Source organism: Nymphaea colorata, chromosome 11, assembly GCF_008831285.2.
Source record: "Nymphaea colorata isolate Beijing-Zhang1983 chromosome 11, ASM883128v2, whole genome shotgun sequence".
Lineage (NCBI taxonomy): Eukaryota > Viridiplantae > Streptophyta > Magnoliopsida > Nymphaeales > Nymphaeaceae > Nymphaea > Nymphaea colorata.
The window spans coordinates 9,642,791-9,663,188 of NC_045148.1; the positions used below are offsets into that span (position 1 = coordinate 9,642,791).

Here is a 20,398-nt window from a genome sequence, read left to right on the forward strand (position 1 = left end):
AAATGGCGCTGATATCATTTTCTACAACATTCATTGTCCATCGTCCTGGTTCTCTGTAATCTTCCAAATTCCAGTTTATCTCGGACGAAAATTCGTTTTTAACGTGTTCAAACATGCTTGAAGATCAAATCTCTCCTTGGTAAACCGTGAAATAAAGCTCTTCACGGGAACATAGAACAGATCGCACGAGCCACGGCCCACAGCGTGCTCGTCATTGCCGGATGCCGTCGTGGTGCTTGCCACCGTTCCATGTGCCGTCCTCTTCCAGAGACGCCTCGCGCTTCCAGCAACTTCTTCTCGGTCTGATGGACCGACTCGTCTGGCATGGCCGTGAATCTGCCACGTGTAGGGCCGAGATCCATCTGCCGAGTTTCTTTCTTATTTCCTGCAATCGCAGCCATTCGTTGCTATTAGAAGGTGGTGCCAAGTTGCAAGAAGGTCCTAGAAGCCCGAATCTTTTTCGCTTTTCTTTTTCCTTTTTCCACACTTTGAAAAAATATAAAATAAAAGCATCAATGGGATCTGCATTAAGTCCCCAGAAGTAGGCAATTACAGTTCTGTCCTTCTTCCGTAATATGACCACAACCCACTATTTACATAAATGCCTATATTGCCCTTCTCCCTGAAACGGCTGTAAGGACTTCAGTTGAGCCTTATGAGTCGGAAGATCCCCATGATTACGATTGATTTCGAAAATATTTGGATGAAGGGGCGAAGTTAAGTAGAGTCTTCATAATCTAGTTATCTGGAGCAACTCTGGATCACTGTCTGATGGTCCACCACTCTTTGAAACCAAAACTGAGTGAGTTTTCATATATTTATTAATTCATGGAAACAAATTTTTAACTTCACCCCTATCTGGATACCATCGCAATATTTTCACTTTGAGAATATCTTAAACTTACCATAATAAATTTTCTTTCACTTAACCTGTTTTTGGCATTTTTGTTCAACAAGATGCAATTCGCATTAGAAGCATTCTTTAAAATGGTAAGGATATTTTAGTCATTTACTCCGTAGGGTATATTCGAGAAACATGTTTCAAACAGGGGGAATCTTTTACCAAATCAGCGCTTCCCATCGCCTGCCACGTGAAACGATGTGAGGCACTAGTTTAAATCGTCTCCTGAATTGAATCGGCCAACGCTAAGATTCACCGAATCGGTCGTCATTTCTCAAAATAAATCATTTTTTAAATTTGAAAGAACAAAAAAATAAAGAAAAACAAAAAATAATGGATTTTCTTTTAGAAAATGAAGGAAAAAGAGTGTATCACGGGACGGATAATAAAACGAATCGGCCGATTCGGCCCCATCATGAAGTGCCAGTGGGTGACACGTGTCGAAATCTCGAGATCTCTATTGCCAGCTCCCTCTTACGGATCTTCATCCTCACACGCTGGAAGCTACTGTGGACACGTGGGACGCCACGTCATTCGAGAACCTTCCTCCTCTCTCCACGTCGAGATCTGACGGCCCGTTTTGACGCCTCAGGCCTTTCCAGCGTCCTCGACCTTTCCAGCGTCGCTTTTCCCCTCCCTTCATCACGGCCGTTGATACGCTCACCCATTAGAAAGATGGACGGCTTAAATTTGGCGATCACCTGAAAAAATAGCTTTCATTTTGGAAATAAATAAAAACGAGAAAAAGGGCAACCGTCACCGAAAATTCAAGAGGATGAATTTTCCGTCATTTGGGATGCATTTATGTGTCATTTGATGCCTATATAAGGGCGATGAGCAACCACCCCATCGCACCTCAAGACGGGAAGTTCAGTCGAAGAGTCTAGAAGAGCTTCTTCTGCTTCCTCGGAAGTCTTCTTTCTACGACCAACCAATCCTTCTGAGTTCCAGTTTTTCCGGTCCTAGAATCCCTCGCTCGGTCACCGGCGATCGGTGAACAGTATCCATGGCTCCAGGAGTTCCCCTCGACGTCTTTGGCGCCGCCGCTAAGGTCGCCACGCTCAACGCTGGCTACTCGAAGCGAGCGTACGTGACGTTCCTCGCCGGCAACGGTGATTACGTGAAGGGGGTCGTCGGGCTGGCGAAGGGGTTGCGCAAGGTGAAGAGCGCGTACCCATTGGTGGTAGCCGTATTGCCCGACGTGCCGGACGACCACCGGAAGCTTCTCGTGTCGCAGGGCTGTATTGTTCGGGAGATCGAGCCCATCTACCCCCCGGAAAACCAGGTCCAGTTCGCCATGGCTTACTACGTGATCAACTACTCCAAGCTCCGTATTTGGGAGGTAAGTTGAATTGTCAACTACTTTTTCATGTCTTCATTATAAAGCAAAGCAACGCTTACGATTATGACACTTGAATCTTCATCATAATGTTTTTGTTGTACTCTTGTCGGAGTATTCCCGAAGAAACTGGTTTCTTGGTTCTACTTCTTGATAAGTTCAATCGAAAGAATTGAGAGTTCGATTTTATAAGAGAAAAGGAGAAGAAAAAATCTATACGTATGTATAATATTTTGGCCATAAATGAAAAGGAAGAGATGACGAGATCACTGCGGATGAACTTTCGTGATGTAATTAATGTCCTGTTACCAAATGGTGCAGTTTGAGGAGTACAGCAAGATGGTGTACCTGGACGCGGACATACAAGTGTTCGAGAACATAGACCACCTGTTTGATCTGCCGGACGGGTTCTTCTATGCGGTGATGGACTGCTTCTGCGAGAAGACGTGGAGCCACTCGCCCCAGTACTCCATCGGCTACTGCCAGCAGTGCCCTGACCGGGTGAAGTGGCCGGCCGAGATGGGCGCACCGCCGGCTCTCTACTTCAACGCCGGCATGTTTGTCTTTGAGCCTAGCAGGCTCACCTTCGACAACCTCCTCCAGACCCTCCAAGTCACCCCGCCCACCCCCTTTGCCGAGCAGGTACTCCTCTCTCTGTCACAACTACTACTTCGTAGCTGCTAGTAGTTAATTGCCTACCCACCTTTAGGATTTTTGAAAACATAAATCAAAGATCGTACCACTTTTGTACGTTTTCTCTTATAGCGAGAACCCTAAGCCAATCAAAACTCATGAATTTGAACCTTTTTACTATAGAAATCTTAGTTTAATATCAACAAAATGGTTATCTGCAATTTTTTTGCTGTGGTGACATCTTGTCACGTTTTTTTTAAATATATTTCGGTTTTCCCTGACTATTAGCAGGAGAGCTTTGTCTTCTAAATCTCTCATCAAAACGAGAAAATGCATACTTATCTGTGTTTTAATTGATGAGTGTACAGGATTTCTTGAACATGTTCTTCCAACACGTATACAAGCCTATTCCTCTTGATTACAATTTGGTTCTAGCCATGCTTTGGCGCCATCCGGAGAATGTCGTCCTTGAGAAAGTCAAGGTGGTTCATTATTGTGCTGCTGTAAGTACCCGCCCTCGTTATGTGTTTTCGCTTTTCTTTATCATTCACACTAGAATAATACTGGTACTGATTTTTCTGTTTTTGCGCTTTATGTTTCTGATCACAGGGATCAAAGCCTTGGAGGTATACGGGCAAAGAAGCCAATATGGACAGGGAAGACATCAAGATGCTAGTGAATAAATGGTGGGATATCTACAACGATGAATCTCTAGACTTCAAGAGCGGGGTTCCAGTTCCAGAGATAGAGAGCTTGCCGAGGCCTTCTGCTCTCATGGCCGACATGCCAGAGCCTGCTTTCAACTTCATCCCTGCACCTTCAGCTGCTTGATCGATCCTCCTCCGTCGTGGGGTCAATGATATGTGGGCAACAGCCAACATGTACATTTGTTCTTCACAACCACGCATCCACGCCTCGCTTCTTTTCTTTCTCTGTTTTCGTTGTCGGCGATAACTGTTGGGTTTTCGGGGAGTCGGATTCCCATATTGTAAGACCTTGTTCTTCTGGTATATAATTTTTTTATGTTCACTATCTCTCTCTCTCTCTCTCTCTCTCTCTCTCTCTCTCTCACACACACACACACACACACACACACACACACACACACAGAGAACAACCTCGCGAGACAACGAAACTAGAGATGTAAATTTTTGTCGACAGCCACAAATAATTGATGAATTAATTGTTTAAAACTGAAAAATGAGCAGCTCGCGCGACCCATCTAGAAAAGCAAACATGAAGTATTTATTTCACAACTTAAGGAACGTGGTCGATCATTCGCTTTTCTGGAGATTCCCCTTCAAGATGAGAGGGGAGGAAATGAAGGTTTAGTTAAAAGAAAAAAAAAAAAAAAAGAGGTTCATCAAGAACAAATTTGGAAAAAGGAAAAAGGAAAGATACAGAAACAAGGAAAACAGGAGCAGGAGGGAGGGGACGCAAACGGAAGGGTTGCTTACAATTGCATGCCATGGTTGCACTGTGACTGTAAGCGAGCGCAGGCCCTTCTGCATGTCACTAATTGTGTCACATGGTCCTCTGCATGTCATGTTATGTCACGTACTTACTTTTAAAAGTGGCCCTTTGAAGCTCATGACCGTGTGCATGACATGCTATGTTGTGCACAGGCATGCACCGTACTCTTGAAAGTGAGCTCACTCTTACTCTTGAAAGTGAGCTCAGTACTCTTGAAAGTGAGCTCACTCTTACTCTTAAAAGTGGGCTCTCGGACTCCTGTGGGCCTCTTAAGCTCTTAAAAGTGGGCCCCTCGGGCTCCTGTGGGGACTCTTAAGCGTCAATGTGTGTGTCGTGTTGTGTACTTAAGCAAGCTGCTGTGGTTCTTAAGCTTCTGTGTGCGTGTGTGTGTGTGTGCGTGGTGTTGTGTACTTAAGCAAGCTCCCTGTGGTTCTTAATCTTCTGTGTGTGTGTGTGTGTGCCTCTACATAAAGTGGGTGGGCCGGAGGTGTAATGTTACTCTGTGTGTGTGTGTGGTGTGGGTGCCTTTACATAAAGTGGGTGGGCCGGAGGTGCAATGTTAAGTGGGCTAAACGTTATCTCTCGATGGTTTAACTGTTTGCATTCGTTGGCCCAGGTGACCCACTTTTGAGAGGTGGTTGGGGTGCATCCCCTCACCCGCTTTCTGGATTTGCTCATGTTTGCTTTCACACCGGCATATTGTTTTCGTCATCCTTTTCATTTCTTTCTTTTTCATTTTTGTCCCGGCTCTGTTGCATCTGCAGGTGTTTCTTCATTCTTCGGCTGTGTTCTTACTTGTTACTGAAACACACAATTTGCACCTCCGTTTTAATTCAAATTAGTGATTGTGCAGCCAGGGGAATGGATCGCACACCGTTCCGTTCATGGAATACGGGAATTAGAATTTATCTTTTTCACTCTTAAGATTAATCTACTTTAAAACTGAAGCTTATTGATATTTTACAGCGATATCTTCGAACATGCTATAAAGAGGATCTAGTTATAGCATGAAAAGGCAGATGCATAGGAAGCTTCATAGAATTCCTACAGCTTTGAGTGCAGACTGAATCTTTTCGTTTTTTTTTTTTTCATCTCCTAAATTCTAAGGTTGTTTTGGTTGTTTTAAAGTGGTATCTATGTTGTGTTTCTAACTTACATATCGGTGTCTTCTCTCTGCAAAATAAAGGAATTAACATTATATGACTTCACAGTGAAAATTAATCACTTATTGGCTCCCTTCTCAACCGATATGCTAGTAGATAATGCATGACGCATTCATGAGCCTCTATATAGTTACTGAACTGTAACTCCAACCATTTTGATTATCTCGAAATTGAATACTCATCACTCAGCTGTTTGGAAGTTGAAGATATTAATAAAGTAAGATATAACTAAAGACAAGATGTCATATTTCATAATATCCAGAAGATCTTTTCGGGGCCAAGGCCGGGCAGCCGGCCCACTAGTACAGATCCTCTAAAGGGTCTTGGTAATGCGTCCACATTAATGAGCAAACAAGATAACGTGCATTTCACTTTCCTAAATGGAAAGGAAGATGGTCTCTCTGTCCATTTGCTTATATCAAAAGAAACATCAAACATGAAAAACGTGGGAAGAAAGTAATAATCAATTGAATATAATGTACATGACAAAATAGTCTCCCACAGATGTTGATTTATAAACGCTTTCAAATTAATTAGAGACTCTCTCTCTCTCTCTCTCTCTCTCTCTCTCTCTCTTTTTCTTTTTTGTGTGTTAAAAAAATAATAATATATTGAACCAATGAAAACCCACATTAGTGAAACAATCATCAATCTTATGCCCCAACCTAACATATAAAAAAAGCCTTTTCTCATTTTCTATACAGAAGTTAGATATATAGCCCTCTTGTCCAGATCAAAACTATTGTTTTTGGATGAGTGGCAGGTTAATCCCACCATTTGAGTGAAGACCGAAGCCTCTTCCTTTCCTTCCTTGATCCTCTTGGAGCTTCACGGTGACACCATGTTATGTTTAAACTTGCATATTCTTTTTCCTTTTACAACACAAAGGTTTGACGCTACTAAAGTTTGAAACTGTTGTTTATCACCTTAGCCTTGTTGGGCCAACCAGGGGCGAAGCCAAGGGTGGGCTTGGGCCCTGACCCCACCTCAATTTTTTTTTAAAAAAAGATTACATGTAAATTTTAGAAAATATGACATTTTAGCCCTTTGTCAAAATTTAGAAAAACTTTGATTCGGCTTTTCTTATAAAATTTTTTTGACTCTGCTCCTATGGCGCCAACTCCTTTGGGAATGGTTTAAGACCTCCTTTCTATTGTAATAGGACCCCATGTTATGACAAAATGATACATGATACCTAAGTATCATCATTCTGTGTCTTTCAATTAGGTAATTGACTGCACCAAAAGCAACCGAAGAATCGCCAAGTAATATTCATACTTAGGTACTTCTCATATCTAGTGAGTAATCTACTCATATTTAACAAAAGCAAACTGTATTTCTTCTTGGTGATCTTGTTGATTCGAATACCTTTACGGTGATAGGAGACTTCTACCTATTAAATCACGCCATTTATACTACAGCTTCTAAACTCCCATACGCACGTGTAACGCACACGCATGCAAGCATGTGTGTTTCTTCTCTGTCACTTATTCATTCTGTTTTAATAGGTAAATGTTTTGTATGAAGTAACTTTATATATGTTACGAATATGTTGCGAAAAGAATATGTAGATTTTGGAGGCCTAAAATTCAATGCAGTAGTTCAATTTTCTGTTATAAACATTGTCACAAACATCATTTATGGGTTTCATACAGCCAGATTTTCCTCAAGTATAATATGACATAGTTGAAAAGCTCACCAAAACATAAGCAAGTTTTAAAAATGATTTACAAAAAAAATTCTAAAATTGAATGCAAAAAATGAGAAAATAAAAAGTATACATAAAAAAATGCAAAAAAATGCATTTTCTTCGCATTTATTTTGTATGTAGACCGACTTTGAGCTTCAGACTACCCCTTTGTTCTGGTTTGGGCTATGGCAGTCAAAGACAGCTTGAGCCACATTTCGAATTCCAATAAACAATTGTCCTAAAAAAAGATAGACAGCTTCAGGAATTTGAGACATTTTCACAAACATTTGGCAGCAACCTTATCTAAGAAACCGAGGGAGGGCAAATCGTGACAAATTTGAAACGCGACCTAGAAAAAGGACAACAACATCGAAGAAGAAGAAGAAGATATACATGCTTAAAATCATCTAACAGCAAGCAATTCTCTTTTTCCTCTCTTCCTTCACAACCGTTCTTCCTTTGCTTCTCCTTCTTCTCAAATGGACATATACATTTCTCTGTGAAAATGAAGGGGGAGTGAAAGCCCCACCATTTTCCTCCCATTCAACGACCTCATGAGTTTGTTCCCGAGGTTCACACACATCCAACCAACAGCCCCCGCTTTTCTTCCCTCTACATCGACGATGACGCAACCGTCAATAATTGATTTCCAAGACTTAGTAGTTAGGTATCGTATATTTCTTTCATGTTTTCATTTTCCGTCCTTTTTGTTTAAATTTTTAGTTAAAATACAAATTTCAATCTGACCCAATTCTCAAAGGATTTCCTGCTCATATTTGATTCTTTTTCTGCTGATGGATTTGATTCAAAAGCCGATCTTAGCAACATTAGGAAGAAGGATCAACTAGGGAAGCCTCTGGAAAAAAGTATGCAAACAGAACAGATGGTGTCACTCATGCTCTGTTCTTCAGCAATAGCCAACAGATGTAGATTTGATGGCTTAGATCAATGGGTTGTTGTCTTTGAATTACATATAAAACTTATTCGGTGATATAGAGGGGAAAATCACCCATCAAAAAGAACAAAGTAATACAGAGGGGAGTTGATATTCATGGAGGGTGCTCCTAAGATCGTAACGATACTTGAGAAATGAAGAGGTCAACGCGTTCAAATACGAAAGAAACCGAAAACTGGGACATGGTTGGTATTCGTCACATCAACACTTCTGAAAGATGCTGTGTTCGTGGTTGAGGGCGAAGGACGCGTTACTGCGGAGATGTGACGTGTAGGAGATGGCCCCTCGGTTGTCCAGGAAGAAGATGACTCCAGCATTCATCATTGTGCCCCATCTTTCGTCCAATTTCTGAGCATGGACGCCATGGAGGAAACCTTCAGCCATTACAATTTACAACTTCCACCTCACCCAATCGAAGTCTCTCTCTCTCTCTCCCCCCCTAAGTTTCCACTGAGTCAAATATTCTAAATATGTACATAAGATGAACTAGCAACCTACACTACAGAAATTTCCAGTAGTTGACTCTTCATTGTTAAAAAGATCTTTTTCACTTCTGTTTTCAAGGTTAGTTTTTTGGGCTTTCGGAACATGTAGGTGACAATTAAAATTCTGAGAAACAGAAAAAAAAAACTCAATAATCGAATTAAAAATCTAATTGTGTAACCTTTATCCAATTTTTTCCTCCCCTCCTACATGGTTCTCGAGAAAAATAAACTGGAATTACTGAGTGCACCATAGCTCTTATGTGCTGGATGGAAGATGAGAAAAGATGGGTCTGGTTTCATCCAACGGCATAATTTTTTTTGTGCAATTACATTCTAAAATCAAGTTTTTAGTTTCTTTTTCTTCAAGTTCTTACGACGCAGGGATGATAGTCATGGTTCGATCCTGCGTCCCAGTAAACTTTTGGATGCTTAACCAGGATCCATGGGAGTAGAAAATTCAGAGACCTAAATTTTTTGGGCACTCGTATGTTTCGGAATCTTATGTACATTCAACTAAGCTGAACCAGAGATACATCTCTAAGTTTCAGAACATGAAGATCAAAATAACTTTTCGAAAGGCAATTGCGTAAAATTTGTACAATCAAGCATGAGGCCACCGAAACAGGTAGGTTTCTCAAGCAGCGTAGTCTTCTGCTTCATATCGCCAGTACTAAGAGAAAAAAAATGATCAATTACTATACAATTACCACTTGATAGAAACGCGTCAATTACAAGATTTACAATTATGTTCTACGGCGGATGCCAGGTCATGTCCAAACAGGTGACCTCCTTTTCCATTCCATGGCAAGCTTGGCTAGCCAACTGCAACCCATCACTTACCTTCTTATTGAGAATCGGCAACATGGTTTGAGTGCACATGGATCGTTTCAAGTTCTTGATTGACTCAGAGAGGCGTCATCATAATCATTCTCATAGAGGCATTCACCTTCATCATCTCCACTGTTACCGCCGCCCTCATGGAACAGGAGATTTGCTTCCTCTCTTCCTCTTTTCCTTGGATTGATGTCGTTCATTTCGATGATGCTCATGATCCTCTCCCTAACACAGGACTCCACTCTGCCTTCCTTACCAAGATCTGAAGGCTGGATACCAAGAAGCACGGCACATTCTTTGGTGAAATGATCATCATTAGATGATAGTATTAGTCCTGCAATTGTCCTTGAAAGTTCAGGGACATGCTTCTTTATCTGCAAAAGAAAGACAACTAAAGATTTATGCATCGAGACTGTTGACTAGTAGAGCGCAAGTACTAGGTAGATTTTGATGCGGCGCTTGGCATAAGAGACTTGACTTCGCCTGATTTGAACAAATAACCATGCCATTTCCGTTGTTACTCCGGAGGCCCAAGACAAGCAAGAACTTGTACGAGCTTCCCTTTTAAGCTCATGCAGAATATACTCTGCAATGTTTCTTGGACAACTGTTTCTTACTAAAACAAGAAGCAGTTTGGCAATGAGAGTGGGAAGAGGGAGATTTTGCGAGAGGGGGAAAGAGAACCTTGACAGCGTGGGGGCTGAGGAACAACCCTGGATATTTTGCCTTTAGATCATCAAGGGAAAGCTTCATTGCATTTTTGACGAGACTTCTTTCTGGGAGTCTTTTCTTGTGTGTCCCCAATTTCTTAACTCTGGTAAGATGTTAAGGAACGCGCATACAGATTTTTACAATGGGAAAACAATTTCATAGAATATGAACTTGTATGATACTTTTTATGGTAACAATGGAGCGCAAGCTCCACAGTTGTAAATGGCTGTAAGTTCTCCCACTCGATCACCGCGTCACCATGGTCATCCACTAGATGGGACTTGATAGCCAAGCCATAATCTTTCCAATTGATTCTTGCCAGTGAACCTAATAATGCTGTAGGCATTGAGCATGGCACAAAGTTCTCGAAATATAAAACCTGCACGACATTTCGTATTTGGAATATTATAAACACACCAACCGCAGCTAATATTTTCTAATTGAATGCAGCCCCCTTTGACATATGTATCAGAGTAGTCATGCTCATTTACCTTGAAAGTTACAGTCTTATCGTATTTTATATGAGAAACCTATGTTGGGTTACCACGAGTAGCATATCATAAACAAATTTTCGAGGATAAACTAACATGCCCAGGAAGAATCCGGAGTATTGACGTCCCCTCTGTCTCTGTGTGTGTGTGCGCGACAAACTAGCAACTAAAAATTTCTGAAAAGAAACTAAGTAGCATAGTCACACTGTCAAAGTGTACGAAGATGACCTTTGCGACGGAATCGAGTGAGCAATCAGATTCTGAATAATCTGGCACAGTTGCAACCACGATTACCGCCTCTACCATCTGATTATCATTCGGCAGATTTTCCATCTCATATGCTAGACCAGTTCCAATCTTCAAATTTTCTCTACCAAGAAAGGTTATAGCAGATACAAGAAGCAGTAAGATGTTATCGTGATTCGTTATATTTGAGAAGCGCTTGCATAGTTTAACAAAAAGAAGGTGCTTGCGATCTAAACTACGAGAGAGAGAGAGAGAGAGAGAAAACCCTACGGATACAAATCCAAAAGATGGAGCTCTTGCTTCCAGAAAATTTCAACTGATTGTGGTCACCTAAAAGTTGGCTGACTAGATCAAGGGAAGAATTTTATTCTGCCTATTCATTGGCAACAACGATGTCATTAATCTGGGGGAACCTTACCTGTTCGGATAGCATCTCCAGCAACCCATATCAGTAGAATTTCTGTGCTTGAAAACATAATCTTCCATGCCAAGGGAAAGCCGCTCAATATTGGAAGTTGATAACGGTAAGGTAACACCTTCACTTGCTAATACTAAAGTATCGCTAGAGGTGGAACCAACCATGTGTTCCACAATCAATTCAACCGTGATGCTCTGAAAAGGGCAAAAGAGCATTGAAAGTTCTTGAAAGGCAAAGCACTTCTTGCAAATATACCAGAAGATCTGACTAAATTGACAACAGCATAATTGGAAATTAAGGTTTTTAAGTCACAGACTCTTCACAACGGTCGCCTCTCAGATGCGGTTGCCGCTCAGGGGTGGCAACCAATAAATTTCTGTTTCTGTTTCTTCATTGAATTAGTCATGGAAACATAGCTTGTCAGTTTTTCATTTGTTGTTCACGGACATTTTTTGTATTTCATATGCGTGTGTGTGTGTTCTTGCCGTTCTGGGCCTGGCACCCATGTTTTTCGGAAAATACAGCACCTGCATCAGCATCCACACCCACAACCCGCATCTGTCTGGCATACTTATAAGGCTGGACATGCTGTGAGACATTCAGCCACGTTTTCCTAACGGACAATTATTTACACAGCATAACCTGGCCTATACTGTTCTCTGCCTCCCTTAGAAAAGCTAAATAACTGGATATTTCAGGTTTGCTTTAAATCTTGAATATTACGTATAAAAAGAACACAATCAAAAGAAATTCCATTCTTAAAATATTAATAGGGACCGTTTAAAGAAAAAAATCGCACAAATGAGTGATGTTGTTGGATTCCATAAGTATGGATATATTGTGTATTTCACCTATTTAGTAATTTTCCATAACATTGCAATGTTCTCAACATACTGCAGACGACCGATGTTTGGACGGTGGGGTAGCATACGAAGACCACGAAGGATTTTCGCCAATGAAATGGTGAAAGCATGCGAACACATCCGATATATATGTCAAAGTTGAAGTTTGAAATTACCGGGATCTTCAATATGAGCATCTGCCAAAAAAGGAAAAGGAACAGATTTCAGCTAGCAGGTCAAGAGAATTAATGAAGATGCAACTTTGTCTCTGTATCTAAGAAAGAACCAAACCTTCCTGCAAAATTGCATCATCCATGCCACACAAATATCTTTGTCGTCCTTGGTGGTGAGAGATACATCTGTACCACTGAGGTTGAAGAGCCACTCATTGCCCAAAACACAGTTTCCGAAATTTACAAAGAACCAACATGGAGGGAAATACCACAAAACTTGCCTGAATTCGACACTTTTTTTCAATGTCGATGGCAATCTTACAAATTTGCTTGCGGAGGTAGTTTGAAATGCATCCACACGGTAATTATAGATCTCTTTTTCATGTACATCTATAAAGTTCAATTCAAGTGAAGACATGATCAATTAAAACCATGAATCCTTCCCAAGAACTGCAAGTTTCCTCCCGCTTCGACCACGGTTTTACAGCTTAAAAGAGATTCTAATTTGTCTTCCAGGGATGAAGCAATTCAAGTTCTGGGTTCTACCAAATTCTCCAAATATCTCATGCGTAACATCATTATCCACAAAAAGGTAAAGAAACTTACCCGTTGTAGCAATTGACAGAACTCCATCTGTAGGTCAATTATATAAAGAGAATAAGTGGAGAACGCCAATTATTAAGTAATATGAATTTAGTACCCAAATTCAAACGGTCCACTTCAGTACACCATATTCCGAGAGAATTTACCCCATAAACCGCAGAATTCATGATTGCCCAAAACTTGAAACTCTGATAAGTCGATCATATCTCCAGTATCCGATACTAAATTGCCAAAAAACAGCGAAGAGAGAAATATTTCATCAGTTCAGACCATCTTGAAATGGAAAGTAAATATCAGGATCCTAAAAGGCTCAAAATAATTAACAACTTGTTAGGATCACATGCAAAATTGAAATGGGATTCGAAAATCAAGAAGCACACGAATAAGCAACACCTTCATGTCGATGTCATGAGAAAAAAGTCAGAAAACATACAAAAAAAAGGCAAACGACGACAAAAGTTCACCTGAGATCCTTAGGTCGAGATCAAGACATCTCTTGACGACGATTGAAACCCGGCACAGCCGATTGCTGGATCGGCACCGTTGGATTGCTGAATTGATAAGCTGAGAAGATCGAACAATAGATCCAATGCAAATCAGCAAAATTAGTGAAAATAATCAGAGAAAATGACCAATAGAGTTTAATTCTCTCAAGAATCGTGCGAGAACAAGATTGAAGAAAGCTAGAACAGAACATACGAATCGATACAGAGTTTGCGTCGAAGAGGACGCCATGAGGGACGGATTCCGGGAGGGAGGGGAGAAAGCAGAAGGACATGGAATGGAACTCGAGTCCTGGTCACGTTTTAGTAGTAGTCTTTACTGCAGTGATTGGCCTTGATATTTAGGTGCTCATCGGTGTTAGCTCACGAGCGCTAATTTCTCTAACAAGCGTGGAACATTGGCGGGAACATGGGCGGGCTCCAATTCAGTTCGGGTCGGGTACATTAATATGCGGAATTGGGTAAGGAACTAAACTGATTCTGATAAAGCCTCATATGTTAATTCGGTTAAGGTTTTGGCTCCCCTCTACGTGCTTGACGCCTATTGGTATAAAATTCTTCGTTCGGATCCGGTTCTTACCCTAGATTCCATCAGCCAATATATGTACCCAAGTGAGCCTGTATAAAGATATTTGACATAGATAGAGCTTATAAAGAAACCAATGCAAGTCCATTAACATATGTCTCAATGGGCCTAGCACAACCAGGTGGCAAGGTGGCCCGTATTATCTGAAGTTCGAATCTTGTGATTATTATCACGTTTTAATGTGCTACTCTTTTAGGTTTCAAACGGTGATAAACACGGTACTTGAATTAAAAGATATATCATTGATCCAGCGAAGTCCTTAAAGCACGCCAAAAACTTAGAAATATAAGGGTATAGCTTTGAGGGTTTTATACTCAGGGCAATTTCTCCTAAGTAAATATTAAGAAAAAAAAATCAATCAACATATATAATTTACTTATACTAAGGTACAAAATTTCACATAAAAGATCTCAGGGGTGGGCATCGATGCATATCTAACAATACACTAAAAGGTTTTTCTAAATAAGTATAAAAGGAATAAGTATAAAAGGAATAACGATAGTAGAGTTATCAGTGTATATAATACTATTTTACAAATAAATATTTGAAATAGCATGTTTTTGTAGTCATATTTTGCTAATCATGGTGAGCAAGTGCTTTCTTTGAACTTCGAGATACAAAACTAATTAATACCATAGGTGTCACGGGCCGACTCTTTCGGACTGCGCGGCGCGGCAAACCCTCGCTAGTAAGCCGCAAGCCTTCGCCTCGTTCAAGTGGGCGCAAATCACTTGAACGCTTTTAAAAAACGCAAGACACAAAATGCACAAGAGTGAGGAAAGAAAACTCGCAATATATTCACTTAAGCATATGAGTACATCACGAGGAAAAACAAGTAAGCATTTACACTTTACTTACAAGGGATGACCAAAGCCGCTTACAGAATTCTCATGCCGACCATCCAAAACAAAGAATCCTCATATTACACTTAGGGCCATTTTGGGAGCCGGTACAGGTGAACACTAGAGCTTACACCAAAACTCCACATAAGCAAAGAAAGTACATTGCAAAGCAAAAGACTATACAGACTCTAGACATAGGGGAACATGCTCCACCCTTCAAATCAAGCGCCTTCCTCGACGCTAGCAGCTTCGTGGTAGACCTTGACTTCTTTTATGGCTTTGCTTCAAACGAAAGACATACTCCCAAGTTGGCTGGTCTTCGTCTACTCACCTGACCAAGTATCAGCTTCGGTTCCCCAAGGTAGTTATGTTGTGCCGAAGGATCTGGTCCAACTGTCGGTCGATGGTCCTCCGGGTCGAAGCAGCTCGTTGCAAGATTGGTTCTCGCCGCGACTAGCTTCTCTCCGGGTCTTCAGCGTCAGCATAGAAGGGTTGAAGGTTGCGGACATGGAACACATGATGCGCCTTGAAGTCTAGCGGGAGATCTAACTTGTACGCTAGCTTTCCCATTCTCTGGACCATAGTAAATGGCCCTTCATACTTTTTGATATGTGCACGGTGTCGCCCACGAAAGATGTCTGCCCAGTCTGCGTAAAGCTTCACGAGGACTTGGTTGCCGCCTCGAAATTCCATCGACCCTCGTCTTTGATCTACAAGTTTCCTTAATTTTGTAGGGGCATGGCCCACTATATGTCGAGGTGGCCGCTATCTAGGGAGCTTCACAGGCATTGTCCAAGCGAATTCCTCTAAGACAGGCGTAAGCGCCTCTGGGACCAAACTAGGAGAGTTTTTAGACACTTCCCTAGTTGCCACCAAGTCCATCCCGTTGTCGTGCTTCGGGCCTTTGTTCAATTGAAGCGCAGATATCATCGCGACCTTACCCTTGTCTTTTCTCAGTGTTACCGTTGGCACCATGCAAGGAGACTTCTCATCCATAATGCTGACACTACACAAATGTGGCATCGGGACCATCTTCGCTGCACTAAGGAGCTCCATGCCGAGAATCATCTAGTAACCATCCATCGGGACCACGGAGAAGTTGGCTTTTCTGACCAACTCTCAATCTTCACAACCACATCACGAGCCACTCTATGGATGAGTTTTGCCTCTGAGTTGACTGCTTTCATGTGCAACTCTCCCCTCTCAAGGGTGAGGCCTAATATCCTCGCCTTCACAACTGAGACAAAATTGTGCGTGGCACCCGTATCTATCATAGCCATTGTAGGCGTTCCATTCACCAGAATCTCAATATACATGAGTTCCCTGGAAGCGTCGTCACCTTGGCTTTCTTTTCACGTTTCAGTGAGTTGAGAAGCTGAAGTGCACCAATCCTCGATTCTTCCCCTTCTTCAGTCCCGCCTTCGGTGGCCCTCGCGACATTGGCATGTTCGGTAGGGTGTTCTCCTCCGCAGACCCAACAAGTCATTTCTCTTGATGGCCCATTGTTGTCCTTGCGAAAGAAGGGTTTTCTGTTGGCTGGCTTCTGGGATAATGATTCATTTATGTTGTCTCGACATTCCTCCCTCTTACCGCCGTGGTCAGACTCCTTCGTAGACTTGAAGGTATCTGTGTAGTTTCTGCGTTGGGTGTCGGCCAAGTGCTCGGCTGCCACATAGACCTGCTCTAAGGTCTCAGGATTCGATCTCTCTATGTTGGCTTGGGCCCAAGATTGAAGCCTATGATGAACCAGTGTAGTTTGTCATTTTCTGGCATCATAGACACATTCAACATGACCTTTTGATAGGCCCAGATATATCTCAAGGCACCAGTCTGTTTCAAGTCTGTTTCAGGTTTGCAACCAACCTATAGGCGTGTCTTTCAGCATTCACGGGCATGAAGTATCCCTTCAACTGTTTGCATAAGTCGACGAAGGTACGAATCGTGCAGTCCCCGTTCTCAATGTCTAACATTTTGCATCTCCACCAAGCCACAACATCTCCCTCTAACAACATTGTTGCGATCTTGATCTTCAAGTCCTCTTCTACTACGTTCTGCAAGTCCCTCTCCAATCGCTTCTCCAGATTGAGCAAAATCTGGGCTCTGATACCAGCTATCACGGGCCGATTCTTTCAGACAGCGCAGTGCGACAAACTCTCGCCAGTAATGAGACATAGCTCATTACTGGCGACATAGCTCAGTCCGCCCCTGTGCCCACACACATGAAGTGCAATGTAGCTAAAGTAGTTCCCAAGAGTCACTATGTCCAGTTCCCACTTTAGTAGATCACAAGATCATTTGTAGCCGATTCTTGGCTTTGGTGAAAGAGCAAGTTGCATAAGCAACCCCAAGTTTTCTCACTTTCAATTCCAACCACATGAAACATTGGCAACTGAGCTACCATTCGCAAAGCTAGATCACTTGTTGCTATCAATGTGGCTGGTGTGCCCTTTAACGGCAGACCAGGCAAACACTGCGGCCTAATCTTTTGTCCCTCGAAATGCTATGCCAATTTTGAGATCTGATATCTCAAACAGCCAGAAATTCAGTTCATGGCAGACACAAAAGAGTTTGTAGGGATGCAAAATGGGTTGGAGACAGTGCGTAGGTCTTGTCAGTTAATCTTTTTTGCTGTCATGGATTTGACTCCCTGCCAAGCCGGCGAAGATAGCGGGCACCGACTCACAACGAAGGATGTCTGCAAGAAACTACAACAAGTTTGATGACCTTCCTGGTAAGATGATCCCCTTAGTTAAATTCATGAAAACAAGCTTAAATCATGAAAACAGTATTGTATCGTCTCTGTATCACAATTACCATTCAAAAGGGCTTGAAGCAGTGGGGGAGCGGAGCCACATACTACACCAGCCCCTCAATGTTTCTTTATTTTTATTTTCAAATAGTTTCTCTCTTATATATAAGAGTGTCCCTTTGAATATGGAAATTTGTGAATGAGGGCTCCTCCAGAAAATTTTTTGAAAATTGCGGAAGAATCCCCTCACTGGTCCTGTGACTTATTGTTCTATTTTGGGGATATAGGTGGTCGTGCCATTTACCAAAATTTCTATTTTTTCCTAAAGCTACTGTCTGTCCAAATATGATTGAAACTAAGCTTCTTGATAATTGAGTTTATACCAAAAGTTGGTCTTATATGATGAGAAGCATTGCATCCGTTTTGGAAAGGAAACTTATGAATGCCAACTAGATGTCTCGAGTTATTAATTAGTTCAAAGCCCACAAGAACCGAAAGAAACGACCAATTTGGGTAGGTCTTACGTAGGATAAAATGTCTTGCCAGCAATTACTAGTTAGTACACAAGATGGGGAATGATATGTCAATCAAAAGGTAGGGTAGTCGTGAATATGTTGAAAATTGGTACACTAAATGTCAAAACCATTAATTACGTTCATATTCATAGGGGCGGTATGAAGTATAGCATGGTGTCACCCTTAAGCACCGAAAGCAGGGCGGTATGAAGTATAGCATGGTGTCACCCTTAAGCACCGAAAGCAGGTAGAGTACTCTGGAGGGATTGGGGGGAAGGGTAGAAGTTGCCGGCATTTTGTTGTGGTAGGATGAAATACTCTTGCTCACCGACATAGAGGCTGTCGGTAACTATGGGTTTGTCTGTCAAAGTACAGAGAACGTACAAATAGATTATTATTGATCGTACGTCTTGAGAAAAGATGAAGACTTTATAAATGCATGGGGCCTACAATCAATAATTCTCCCTTTAGCTTTCTCAATAGGAATTGAAATTAATGAGCTAGCTAACCAGAGGGCCTTCAAATCCACCAAACTAGGGAAACATGGTTAATTTTGTGCCAAATTGTTATGACTATTATCAAACTTAAGTTCAACAATCGCCCATGTTCCTAGATTCTTTAGTGTGAGAACCGAAGCCAAGAGGGGTCAAGTGCAGCCAGACTAGGCGCATGCGTTATTGTTGGTCAAGATTCAAGTCATTATATTATCAACCGTGAACATGCTAACCTTAACCTCTAACCTTAACCTTTGTATGTATGTATGTATGTATGTATGTATGTAGTTTTTATAAAGTAAGTGTTTAGCTTTATATGTATGTATGTATGTAATTACTTTATAAATTATTGGAGGCCGCCAGTTAAGGTATATATGTGAGCGAAAAAAAGAAAGAGAGAATTTTCTTTAGTGTAGCCAAGTCATGACCATTCCTCACATCTTCATCTTTCTCTTGGAACGAAAGGAAAAAAGATATGCATGATTTGCCCAAGCTTAATTTCCCTCCTACTATACAAATTGCATGGGGTTTTAGCTATATAGTCACATGCATGATCCTAAGCGCTGGTGATGCAAATAATACTCTCTCAAGGTTTGTTTTTTGAAGATAATGAAAAAAGACACACCCTGCTACTTGGTAGAAATTAGCGTTCTCTCTGGATACTAATCCGTTGCTTATCATTGAAAACCTTTATTAAAATGTTACGTTTCATAAACTATTATCAATATATTGCTGTAATCAGTGGACACCCTGCTTAATGAAGATCAAGTTTTGTCATGTAAGTAAACAAAAATAAAAAGTCTCATGGCTTGGCACCAAAGTTTTTATTTTGACTATGAGAAGCATCAACCTCTTTGGATCACCAATGTTTAAGTTGAAGCATTGCAGGAGCAATATCTCAAGATACTGAAAGCAAGCCTTGTACCTCAAGAAGACAAGGGATTGAGTGAAAACTTATCCGCCTTGCTGGATGATAGGCCTTTCCTATTCACCTGAAAAAATCACCAATTATGCATTTAGAAATGATTTTTTTTTTACCGATTTGGAAATTCTAACAGACAATTCGTGCAAAACATGGTGGATGTTCGAAGTCGATTGCTCACATCATTGTTTGACCCTTCATAAGCCACCACCTCATGATTCTATAAGAAGAAAGCATTTTCATCCTTTTAAAGGTTGTTTTTTCCTTTCCATTTCTGTCCTCACGAGAAGGGTGGTTCTTGGCTTTCCTTATCAAAGGCATTTTGGTAATTAATGCATATGAAAAACATATAACCTACTTGATGATTAATAAATAAAACTTTATGTATACATTTTCTATGAACGGGACTATCATCCCAAACCTCTTTCTCTTCCTAACTTCAGGGTCCAAGGTTGCATCAAGGCTTGGTATGCATATATCATGAACTTGATGTTGAGTTTAACGTATATGATACAGAAGCATAGCATTCATGGAAATTGAAATGATTCAAGCCCGACCAGCTACACTATGCCCCTTAAAGCGACCTTATGCACACATTCGATCAGATATTCTCATCCTAAGAATTATAGATGTCTACGTTAAGACTAACAAAGATCTCGTCTTATGGTTGGAAATTGGAGAAGAAGCATAAAAGCCAGGGTATCGTCTCCATGGCATCAATGATTGGGATTCCACAGGTCTTCTCTTTGCTCCTTGAATTCATGGGCACCCGTACTACGTCGACAACGAAAGACCAACGCAACAAACCCTGATGCGTCGAGCAAAAATTC

General features: G+C 41.3%; 2 protein-coding genes across 6 annotated transcripts; one reads left to right on the forward strand and one right to left on the reverse strand.

Moving 5' to 3' along the window:
• Positions 1-1,768: 1,768 nt before the first annotated feature.
• Positions 1,769-3,905, forward strand: LOC116264444 (galactinol synthase 1-like). The gene is made up of 4 exons (XM_031644666.2): positions 1,769-2,243; positions 2,562-2,882; positions 3,242-3,376; positions 3,483-3,905. Exons 1-4 carry the CDS (start codon positions 1,908-1,910, stop codon positions 3,702-3,704), a joined length of 1,014 nt encoding a protein of 337 aa, XP_031500526.1. The 5' UTR covers positions 1,769-1,907; the 3' UTR covers positions 3,705-3,905.
• A 5,326-nt stretch (positions 3,906-9,231) lies between these two features.
• On the reverse strand, positions 9,232-20,382 carry LOC116265009 (type 2 DNA topoisomerase 6 subunit B-like). Of its 5 annotated transcripts, none has more exons than XM_031645513.1 (12): positions 19,572-20,382; positions 13,657-17,583; positions 13,422-13,521; positions 13,104-13,178; positions 12,961-12,987; positions 12,473-12,744; positions 12,358-12,378; positions 11,340-11,533; positions 10,904-11,045; positions 10,367-10,563; positions 10,158-10,287; positions 9,232-9,847 (listed from the first exon to the last, which is right to left on the reverse strand). In XM_031645513.1, the coding sequence occupies exons 2-12, from the start codon at positions 13,690-13,692 to the stop codon at positions 9,527-9,529; spliced, it is 1,515 nt and encodes a 504-aa protein (XP_031501373.1). In that variant the 5' UTR covers positions 13,693-17,583; positions 19,572-20,382; the 3' UTR covers positions 9,232-9,526. The 5 variants fall into 5 exon arrangements, with proteins under 5 accessions (XP_031501373.1, XP_031501374.1, XP_031501375.1 ...); XM_031645514.1 differs by having other exon boundaries at positions 13,657-17,593; XM_031645515.1 differs by having other exon boundaries at positions 19,497-20,382.
• Positions 20,383-20,398: the final 16 nt, after the last annotated feature.